This window comes from Poeciliopsis prolifica, unplaced genomic scaffold (genome assembly GCF_027474105.1).
Source record: "Poeciliopsis prolifica strain line A6 unplaced genomic scaffold, Auburn_PproV2 SCAFFOLD007, whole genome shotgun sequence".
NCBI lineage: Eukaryota > Metazoa > Chordata > Actinopteri > Cyprinodontiformes > Poeciliidae > Poeciliopsis > Poeciliopsis prolifica.
Genome location: NW_026562382.1, coordinates 8392153 through 8403752, shown reverse-complemented (window position 1 = coordinate 8403752; position 11600 = coordinate 8392153). Strand labels below are relative to the sequence as shown.

The window sequence follows — 11600 nt, the reverse complement described above, 5'->3', positions numbered from 1 at the left end:
AGTGTCTTTCTAAATATGTCCGAATTACTTATGCATTTTTACTTTAGCAGATTTTTTTCAACTTCTTACCAGGGTAAGAAGCAATTTTTTTTCTTTCATTTTATATTTTGTCATCAAACACCCAGCCTTACACTGAAACAAAACTGGACTGGCACAAGTGATTAAAATCAACACTTACGTTGGTAAATTTGTAACAATTTACTACGACTGTTTTTATATCAGTGAAACTAAGTAGGTGTGACTGTATATTACTTAAATGTATTACAGTAGGTCCATAAACCTTTGATAGTTTTAATCAGCAAAACATATCACCAGGAATACAGTTTTGTAGGATGCATTTTTCAGTAGTACATTCAGTACCTTGTAATTTCAACCAGGACAGAGAACGAACCCTCGTCCTTATTGGGAATCTTTCAAACATTATTTCAGTTAGAAAAGCAAAACAGACGTTAAGGTGAAGGCATAATAAAGCTGCTTCATAAGCCATTTTGTTTAAGACGGAGCTCTGGAATGCTTACAGAGTTTATTGGCGTGAACTTTCGCTCCGGTCCTGGAGTAGTTCCTGCGCCGAGATGGGGCTCAGTTTGAGTTGACAAACTTCTGGCAGGAGAAGTTAAAACAAACATGACGCAGCTTCAATCACGTCACACCAATTGTGTGAAGGATGTTGGGGAAAAAAAAAAAAAAAAAAAACCAGAAACCCCTTGCTTTGACTGTGACCCCTCGACCTCCATTTCTCCCCACAAATGTCCAATGTTGAGTCGTTTCCTGCAGCTGCTGCGGCTTGTTGGTGTTATGAGGGGCGGGTGGACCGTCCTCCCAGGAACACGATGTGTCAGCGGTCTAGGGAGCGCTTCTGGATTGCCTCGGCCACCGCTGTGCGCAGGAGCGCGATGACAGAGCGAGGGTCGTCGCTGCCAATCACAGCGCTACCTGACACGATCATGTTAGCTCCAGCCTGAGGCGAAGGTGAACAGGCCCAAATTACAAAAAATAGAAAACAGTTTCTAAGCTTCTAAATACATTCCTAATGTTTGCAGGCTTTACCTCTGCACACTTGTGAATAGTGTCAGGGCCGACGCCTCCGTCTACTTCAATGTCTAAGGAGGGAAACTGACTCCGCAGCCAGCTCACCTACATGAAACACAGATGCAAAGCAAAGCTCAACTGGTTGGATCAACTCCTCAGGAGTGCATCAAGTAGCACAGAATCCTGTTAATCAAATATTTGTTTCAATCAGGTGTGTGACACCTGATCGTGTGCTCCACAGCAAAATCAAGCAGTTCTGAAAGTGATGGAACATTTTAGGCAGCAATGTGGTTTAATACAATCTAAACCAGTTCCATTAAAACTGAAGCACTTCCATTAAGTGATTAACTTTTAAATTGTTGATTGCAACAGATTTTACAAAATTATACTACTTTAGTTTTGAGATCCCTAATAGTTTCTTTTAAAACTTTTAGTAATTTCTGCAACACCATCTGGTCAGTAAGTGCTGGGCATCTGCAGCGGCTCCGCTGTCACTGTTTGCAAGTCCTTTCCTCTCCTTTTCACAGGAGACAATTTCACCAAATCATTTTCTAGCAATCCCAATTTACACCACATCACAGCTTTTATTTATGGCAGTGGCTTCTTACTTATGAATACAAAAAGAAGTGCAACTATTTTTAGTCCAAATAATTTTCCAGGAGGTGTAGGAATGGATAACCTTTGATTTTTGAGTACATATACTGAAGTTTAAACATAACCAAGATAACCATCAGTATTATCGACTTCGACAACATACTGATCATCTAAGAAAATAAATATTCAGCTGTCAGAGATTTGAGCATTCTAACTGTTCAGATTGAGTCATTATAATATTTGACAAATCTCCAGTTTTCTTTTCACAGTGATAATGATAAACCAGCATGTACCTGTACCTGCTGTGCAGGTACAGGACCTGCACAGCATGTTCTACATATGTAATAATCTATCTTATATATTAAAATATCATTTTCCTCCAGGTGATTTCACAAATGCAAATTCACCAAACTTTTCCTCAGCAAGCTCATCATTAATAGTCAATTTGACAACCCTAAGGGTTTTTAACTCTAACTAACCGTCTCAAATTGAATACTTTTGATACTTCTTGACTTTTCCTAAAACCGCTCTATTTATAAATTCTACAATTGTGAAATATTGGAGTTTGGACCCTGCAAACCTAGAACCGCCAAGGGGAGAAACCATTAAAAAATGCTGCGCCCCGAGTGGCCCCACTGGCAGTTGAAGGTTTGTAAAGCATACGACCCAAGAAACCATAATAAATGTTTGCCGAGTTGGTTTATGACTGAATAATATATAATCATATATATATATATATATATATATATATATATATATATATAAATTCCCTTCTCACCCACCGCGGGTGGTTCTTATCCTCTGAGCTCGGGTCCTCTACCAGAGGCCTGGGAGCTTGAGGGTTCTGCGCAGTATCTTGGCTGTGCCAAGGACTGCACATTTCTGGACTGAGATGTCTGATGTTGTTCCTGGGATCTGTTGTAGCCACTGCTCCAGTTTGGGGGTTACTGCCCCGAGGGCCCCGATGACCACAGGCACCACTGTGGTCTTCACCTTCCAGGCCCTCTCCAGTTCTTCCCTGAGGCCCTGGTATTTCTCCAGTTTCTCGTGCTCCTTTTTCCTGATGTTGCAATCACTTGGTATTGCTACATCTACCACAACGGCTTTCCTCTGATGTTTATCCACTACGACAATGTCTGGTTGGTTCGCCATTACCATTCTGTCTGTCTGGATCTGGAAGTCCCACAGGATCTTAGCTCTGGTGTTCTCTACCACCTTTGGGGGTGTTTCCCACTTTGATCTCGGGGTTTCCAGTCCATATTCTGCACAGATGTTTCTGTACACTATGCCTGCCACTTGGTTATGTCGCTCCATGTACGCTTTCCCTGCCAGTATCTTGCACCCTGCTGTGATGTGCTGGACTGTCTCAGGGGCCTCCTTGCACAACCTACACCTTGGGTCTTGTCTGGTGTGGTAGATCTGGGCCTCTATTGCTCTGGTGTTTAGGGCCTGTTCCTGGGCGGCCAGGATGAGGGCCTCTGTGCTGTCCTTGAGTCCAGCTTTTTCCAGCCATTGGTAGGATTTACTGATATCAGCCACTTGGATTATTTGCTGGTGGTACATCCCATGTAGGGGCTTGTCCTCCCATGATGGTATCTCTGGCACCTCAACCTCCGTTCCCTGTTGTCTGAGACATTCACTGAGCACATTGTCTGTTGAGGCTTTGTCCCTGATGTATTTATGGATCTTAGTTGTTTCGTCCTGGACAGTGGTTCTCACACTCACTAGTCCTCTGCCTCCGTCCTTGCGGCTCGTGTACAGTCTCAGGGTGCTGGATTTGGGATGGAACCCTCCATGCATGGTTAGTAGCTTTCTAGTCTTAATATCTGTGGCTTTCATCTCCTCCTTTGGCCAGCTGATTATTCCAGCAGGGTATCTGATTACTGGCAGGGCATAGCTGTTTATCGCACGGATTTTGTTCTTGCCATTGAGCTGGCTTCTCAGGACTTGCCTTATTCGTTGGAGGTATTTAGCTGTGGCTCCTTTCCTTGTGGCCTCATCGAGGTTGCCATTTGCTTGTGGTATACCTAGGTACTTGTAACTGTCCTCTATGTCTGCTATTGTTCCTTGTGGGAGTGAGACTCCTTCTGTGTGGATCACCTTCCCCCTCTTTGTGATCAGCCGACCACATTTCTCTAGTCCGAATGACATTCCAATGTCAGTGCTGTAGATCCTGGTGGTGTGGATCAGTGAGTCGATGTCTCGCTCACTCTTGGCATACAGCTTGATGTCATCCATGTAGAGGAGGTGACTGATGTTGGCCCCATTTTTGAGTCGGTATCCATAGCCAGTCTTGTTGATAATTTGGCTGAGGGGGTTCAGGCCTATGCAGAACAGTAGCGGGGACAGGGCATCTCCTTGGTATATGCCACATTTGATGGACACTTGTGCAAGTGGTTTGCAGTTGGCTTCAAGGGTGGTTTTCCACAGCCTCATCGAGTTTGCAATGAAGGCTCTCAGAATCCTGTTGATGTTATACATCTCTAGGCATTCAATGATCCAAGTATGCGGCATTGAGTCATAGGCTTTCTTGTAATCGATCCAAGCCATGCACAGGTTGGTGTGTCGGGTTTTGCAGTCTCGGGCAACTGTGCGGTCTACGAGGAGTTGGTGTTTGGCTCCTCTGGTATTTACACCGATACCCTTCTGTGCCGTGCTCATGTGTTTATCCATGTGTTTGCTTATCTTGGCCGCTATGATGCCTGACATGAGCTTCCAGGTTGTGGAGAGGCAGGTTATTGGTCGGTAGTTGGGTGGGACTGGACCCTTTGATGGATCCTTCTGGATTAGGATTGTCCGCCCTTCAGTTAACCATTCAGGGTGAGTCCCACTTTGTAGCAGCTGGTTCATTTGGGCTGCCAGTCGCTCATGGAGAGCAGTGAGTTTCTTTAGCCAGTAGGCATGGATCATGTCAGGCCCTGGTGCTGTCCAGTTTTTCATACCTGAGACTCTTTCTTGAACATCTGTCACAGTGATGGTTACCGGGGCTTGCTCAGGGAGGTTGCTGTGGTCCTCTCGTAGAGAGATCAGCCACTGTGCATTGCTGTTGTGGGACGCCTCCCTTTCCCATATGCCTTTCCAGTATTGTTCAGTCTCCAGCCTTGGTGGGTCTGCTCTGTTGTTATTACCCTGCCATTGAGAGTACACCTTAGCTGGTTGAGTGGAGAAGAGCCGGTTAATCCTTCTGGATTCATTCTCCCTTGTGTATCTCTTTAGGCGGCTGGCCAAGGCTTGGAGCCTCTGTTTGGCAGTCTCGAGTGCTTCAGGTATGGGCATCTGCCTGTACTTTCTGGGTACTGGTCTTTTCATTGCACCCTTGTGGAGCTCTGACAGTTGGCTCACTTCCCTCCTTGTTACCTTGATTTTAGCCTCTAACCGTCTTTTCCATGGTGGGTATTGGGTCTCATGGTTGCTCTTATAGCCAAGCGTCTCAAGGATCACTGATGCTGAGTTGTAGATCAGCTCATTGGTTTCTGTTATGGTGTTGGTAGGGATCGTTCTCAATGCTGCATTCACATTCTCAATGAGACTTTCTGATGGTACTTCACTCAGCCGTTGTAATTGGCGCCGGGAGGCCTGGTTGTCATTCGGGTCATGATTCTCTCTCTCAGGTCAGCAGCTGTCTCGTTCAGCTCTGTTTCGCTCATTGGGGCCGTGTATCCCCTCACTGGGTGGGGACTTGTAGTTAAGTCCCCACAGTCCTGACATCCGGGTTCCTCCCTTTTGCCGTAGCATTTGTGTTGTATCTCGTCAATCTCAAGTTGTGATAGCAGTTGCCGTTTGCGGATGTTGGAACACTGAGCTACTAGTTGTTTAGCGCTTAGTGTTGACTGGGGATGTCGAAGTAACCATTCCTTCCCCAGTCTTTGCATGTAACCTCTCTCACTAGGGTTACTTGAGTAGTAGCATTCCAACAGATCCACATTTTCATCTCTCGCCCATTTCCGTCTTGTTCCAGTAGCCCATTTGTCATCAAGGTGCTCTGGTTCCCCAACACCTGACGCAGACCTTGTTTGGCCGGGCGACGTCTGAGCCGGCATGTTATGCAACTTAGTATCTCTCATGGTATGAGGTAGGCAGTAGCTTGAAGGGTCTTGCCTAAGGACCCAGACTGGATTCGAACCCTGCCCTCTCGGGTGATATACTGATGCCTTATGTATTGAGCTATCCAGTCAGCTTGAGCTATCCAGTCAGCTTGAGCTATCCAGTCATATATATATATATATATATATATATATATATATATATATATATATAGGCGTGAACAAATTGCAGCAGGTTATTAACTACAGGCTACAATTTGACTAATGCAGTGTCTATTATGAGTAAAAATGAAAGAAATAACATGAAATAAGTTTGGCACGACTCCAAAATTACACGCAGAATTCAGATTAGGGGGAATTGGGCTGCTCTGTCAGGAGGAATTCAAAGCGAAGTCATTAATCAGTAACTATTGGATAAAAGCAAGACTAAGATAAATATGATGAGAAATATTCCACCGGGGCAGCAAACAGACGACCCCCTTCCTGCAACTTCCTGCACCTTTTATGACCCAAAAATAAATTTCTCTCTGAGCTCTGTGGATAATTCCACCCTGAATACATCTTCCGCCCAACACAGAAAACCCCCAAGATGAGATAAGCAAATAAAAGAGACAAGACTGCGGAGCAAAACGACAGGGGAAATGAATATAAAAATCACAAAATGTAGAGCAGGAAGAGCTCCTCGCTGTATGTTGTGAGCAGTTTCAATACACGGTATTGCCCAACACTATCTTGGTCAAAACCCAATGTTTTGTGGAGGTTATTTTTGTATCTACAAGAAGAGTTTTGTCAAGGAAAAACACCCATAACCACCAAATTGCAACTACTTAGTTTATTTATTGTAATTGGGGAGTTTTGGTCTACTCTGAATCAAATTAAATGTTGCATTAAGGCTTCAGACATGGCATTATCACTGATTAATTTTCAAAAACATGCTGGACAGACAACAAAACAACATTTTATAAAGTAATTTCAGTGAATGCTGTAAAATGCTCACATTTTATGCATATGTCTGCAATCTAATTTCTGGGCCTGAAATAGTGTTAACCTCATGTCTCAGACATTTTTTTGTTGATGAACTTTTATTCTATTCAAAATTAATAAAGCTAAACATAAAACAACTAAAAAAAAAACATTTTAAATCTCGCGGTTGTAATACGTAAAGCACATCTCACAGATTTAAAATATCTCCCCTGGTGGTCAGAGTGGTGTTGAAATTTTCTAGAGTTACATCACTGAATTATCCATTTAAACAAATTGATTGTTAATGGGTTTCACTGCCAGAGTTAATTTACTGATAACCAGCCATTTTCAAGTGCATTTTCCATGTATATAGTTAAATATCAGATCACATACTGACTATAATAATTGGCAATATTTTACAAAATATTAATTTCTCTCTCCTTTACCTTGGGCATCATGTCCTCCATGAACTTCTGTCCTCCAAATCCAGGTTCCACTGTCATGACCAGAGCCATATCCACCTGATTGGCCCAGGGTGCCAGCTCTTCCACTGTAGTACCAGGCTTTATGGCCAATCCCACCTATGACAACATCAAACAAAACAATATAGATTTCTTCTTTCTGTGAGGTGAAAATGGCTTTATGATACATCACTTAATTAATCAGTGAAGTCTGCTAAAACATCACATAACAGAACTTGAACTGACACCATAGAGAGATTAAATATCTATTTTTTTACTTTTCTTTTCTCTTCATATGTCTTCCACAAAAATATTAAACCACTTCAGGGTCAAAACACTGCTAATAAAACTGACGACAATTGCACAGTTGGGTTATAAAGTGTACATTTCTATAGCAAGATTTCCCAAAATATAAAGATTTTAAAAAATGATAATCTGTTCATTCATTATGAATGAATGAGCTTGTGACTACTACAAAAACATGCTGGCATCATCAGCTAGCATTAGCCAACACTATGGAACATTAATTAGTTTAGACAGACTTCAGATTTTGTAATTCAGACGGATGGAGCCAGTTGGGATTTTAAAGCAATTTAACTTAAAATCATCACAGAAGACCTTCAATAATTGGGGCCTGCCATGGCATTGCAAAGGTAGTTTCCCGGAAAAAACGGAAGACTTTCAGAAAGGATTATTTACCATAGCAGTAGAAGACAGAGGAGAGCAGAGATGTAGAGAACTACAGAGATGGAAGAACACTCAGGCCCTGTTTACATGACAACAATTTTGGGTGAGAACGGAAGAGTTTTGTTGTGTTTGTAGTGTACATTTACATGAAACCACCAAATGTTTCCTCTGACAACGGCACAGATTGAAAACGGGTTCCAGAGTCCAATGTTTCTGAAACATACTGAGGTCCGCTGTCTTGTAAACAGAATAAATTGATCTTTTCTGTCAGGGAATCCCTAGCTCATGCACATTATGAGTTTAATGACGAAGAGCAACAAGTAAGTTTTGTAACGGAATGACTGTGGATCAGCAGGTCGATTCTCCGAAGAGCTGACAGATGTAAAGATGAGAAAAGCAGAGAAGCTGCTCAGAGTTCTGAGCTCCAGTTTTGCGCCAACAGTGTAAAGCAACAGAAGTACATAATATTAGCTTGGTGTGATGTGATGGCGGGCAACCATCACAACTTTATAGCCTAAAACCTCTGTGGAAACTAACATGTAAATAAATGGCGGTTCCGGTTAGCAGTGGAAGTCGCGCCCATAAATCACTAGGAATAAGGTGGGTACGAGTGTAAAGTTTTGTTTTTGAATTGTGTCATTGATTTTCATGAAACTAGTTTAAAGCCAATGTGAGCAGTTAATGACAATAAAATGTTACAAACCACAACTGAGGATATAATTCACTTAGCAAAGCTGTAGTGTCTGGTTTTTTTAGTGTAATACTTTCATGCCGCTCTCCCTTATCTCCTTGATGAGGTTTCCAGGGTTGGTGGTGGCCTCCAAGTGGAAGGTGTACTGGCTGGCTCCAGCTGCAGCCATGGGCTTCACCCACTGCTCCGGCCGGGACACCATCATGTGCATGTCTGCAAACGTCAATAGAATAATGAGCAAAGAGGCCATTGCAGACTTGATTCAGTTAGAGCATGTCTTGTCGCATGTTTTGGAGTGAATCCTTCCTCACCGAAAAAGGGATCCTGGCCTACAGTCTTCCTCAGACACTCCACCATGGGGTGGCCGAATGTGATGTTGGGGACAAAGTGCCTTTAAAGGTAAGCAATAACAGCTTGTTGAGAAATCTCCCAATGGTGCAAAGTTAAGCAGTTCCTGTAAAGGGAAATTTAACTCCTTAAGTCAGTATAGAAGATTCAAAACTTTAAAAAAAATCGACAAGATAATCTAAATGCTTTCAGTTAAATATTGAAATTTTAGTTTTCCTACTTAGCTTCCTGATATTAGCCAACTCAGAGTTTGAGTTTAGCCTGTTAGCTGTTAGCACGCTGGCTAACGCAGCCAGGGACAAACTGACCCGTCCATGACGTCCAGGTGCAGATAGTCCGCCCCGCACTCCATCATCCGGACACACTCGCTGCCCAAACAGGACAGGTCGCTGCTCAGGATGGACGGACCTATTTTCGCACTGTATGCCATGCTGTGCCTGCTGTTGGTGGGACGTGCATGCAGCCGAGGCACGCTAGCTGCGAGTCTAGCTAAGCGTAACATGGTAGAGTTTCCGGTGGGGACCTTTAAAATAAAAGCAATTAATTAACGTGTCTAAAACGGGGAATGGCTTGTCATTTTTTATATATATAATTAGCACTTAAATCGGATGGAAGCTTTTTAAAAACAAAGGCTGAGACATTATATCTTCAACTTACAGTTACTGTAGTTCAGTATAAAGTTCTTTTCAACATAAGTCTTGTAGAATTAGGCAACGAAAAACATGTTTAATCATTTTTAATTTGAGATTTTAAGTGCATACAGAACGTTAGTAATTACACGTTAAAAGACAAACTGAGCAAATGAGCATATTAGGCAGACAGCTCAGATTTTGAGGCAAAGTTAGAGAGGCAATAGAGAAATAACTTGGATTTGGAGGCGAGATATATGTTGAAGATGGAGCTGGCTCGGAGGATAAAGAGAAAATTTCAGAGAAGGTTTAACATGTGAGTATGCAAAGAATATGATGAGATGAAGACGGATAACCTGTTGTGGTGGATTTAAAAAAAACATCATAATAGATTTTTCTGATGCTTTATTAACATTTTTCCACCCCAAACAAATACGACTGACATATACTTCTTCAACATGTTTCACTTGTTTATTGGAGACTTAACAATTAACAAATTATCAAGTTCCTCCAGCCCATTTATTTCTTTAGACTTTTAATTTCTAAGTAAAAATGATAACTTCCGGTTGTACTTTGACCGTCAATGACTATTTGACACATTTCTGTGTTCTCTGCGCCACACTTCTGCTCTTTTAACACTAGATGGCGCCTAAATAATGCACAAACAACTCGTGCCTCTTTCAATTTTATTTAGGCGTGAATGAACCTGACAGTAATAACTCCATTAAAACAATAGCTACTGGTGAAAAGCATGAAATGGAATAAAGAATAAAATATAATGGCAACATCTGCATACGATTTCTAGCTGATGTAACAATCAGAAAAACTGCCAAACTTCTCAGTTTTGTCTCAGCTTCCGATTGCTCTCTGCTTTGGTTTGTTTTGTAATGCTCCTCTGCACTGCTCGAGTTTCCTCTTGGCTACAGCTGTTTATCTTGTTCTGTGAATGCTTCAGTGGTTTGTTAGAGAACATCAGTGAAGAAATAGCATCATGGAGACCAACAAACGCAGTCGACAAGGAACTTGTGTCAGACACAATATCTCAGATTCGGAATTCGGGTTCAGGGTTCTTTAAATGTGAAAAATGGAAAGAATATGGCACAACTGACACCCGAACAAGACCTCACTTGGCCGTCAACCTGTACTGAGAGGCCGGGCAAGTAGAGCATTAATCAGAGAAGCAGCAAAGAGCGTGTCGACTCTGGAGAAAGCTGCATAGATCCACAGTTCTAGTGAGAGAATGACATGACAGCCATTAGTCATGGGCTTCACAGTTGTGGCCCTTGTGGAGCAACAGTAAAAAGAAAGTCTTTGCAGAAAGAACGTCGTAATAGATCAGAGCAGAGGTGAAACTTCCAGCAGGATGAGACCATGAAACCTACAGATATATGGGAAAATGTGACAAGACTTGATAGCTGACATTCAAAGCTGCTCTGCTTCCAGTCTAACTGAACTTATGCTGACCTTTACACAGAATTAAGCTCTGTGGCAACACAACTCAAGGCTGAACCTGATATGGAACACTAGCAGTGAAAAACAAATGCAAAGGTATGCAAATCAAGATACTAACATCTTGATTGGAAAAATTCAAGTGGCATAAAAGTGTGGCACATTGGCCATAGGCAACGTTAATTAACATTACCAATGTTAATTACCAATGTTAATTACCAATGTTAATTAACATTACTAATGTTAATTAACATTACCAATGTTAATTAACATTACCAATGTTAATTAACATTACCAATGTTAATTAACATTACCAATGTTAATTAATATTGTTTCGGGGTTTTTTTGTGTGTTATTTACTCATGTTGTAATTTGATGTGGTTGCGGAGGGAAACAGTGTCCCTCCACTGTTGCTAGAAGGCGGAGGTTACTAGAACTGATGGTTTGTTTTTCTAATGGCTGTCGTCATACTCCTAAAGGAGTTGCTTTGTCACAGTTATTAAATTAAAATGTTGCAGACTCAATCACAATATCTCGCTTGATTGTCACCGTTACAAAAGCTTTTTTAGAGTATGCATATTTCCAATGGTGCATCACTGCTAATTAACTGCATTCAGAGCATTTTATGATCTTAGTATACATAAGTATAAACAGCTCTGAGTTAATAAAATATGGGCAAGCTTTAATTAACTCCAGTCTTGTAGTT

The 11600-nt window shown here is 41.9% G+C and overlaps 1 protein-coding gene across 2 annotated transcripts; it reads right to left on the bottom strand.

The window, feature by feature from the left end:
• Positions 1 to 277: 277 nt before the first annotated feature.
• rpe (ribulose-5-phosphate-3-epimerase) lies at positions 278 to 9318 on the bottom strand. 2 transcript variants are annotated; one of them, XM_055032275.1, is made up of 6 exons: positions 9125 to 9318; positions 8780 to 8859; positions 8542 to 8681; positions 7076 to 7210; positions 1048 to 1134; positions 278 to 958 (listed from the first exon to the last, which is right to left on the bottom strand). In XM_055032275.1, the coding sequence occupies exons 1-6, from the start codon at positions 9316 to 9318 to the stop codon at positions 836 to 838; spliced, it is 759 nt and encodes a 252-aa protein (XP_054888250.1). In that variant the 3' UTR covers positions 278 to 835. The 2 variants fall into 2 exon arrangements, with proteins under 2 accessions (XP_054888250.1, XP_054888251.1); XM_055032276.1 differs by having other exon boundaries at positions 8780 to 8922; positions 9125 to 9238.
• Positions 9319 to 11600: the final 2282 nt, after the last annotated feature.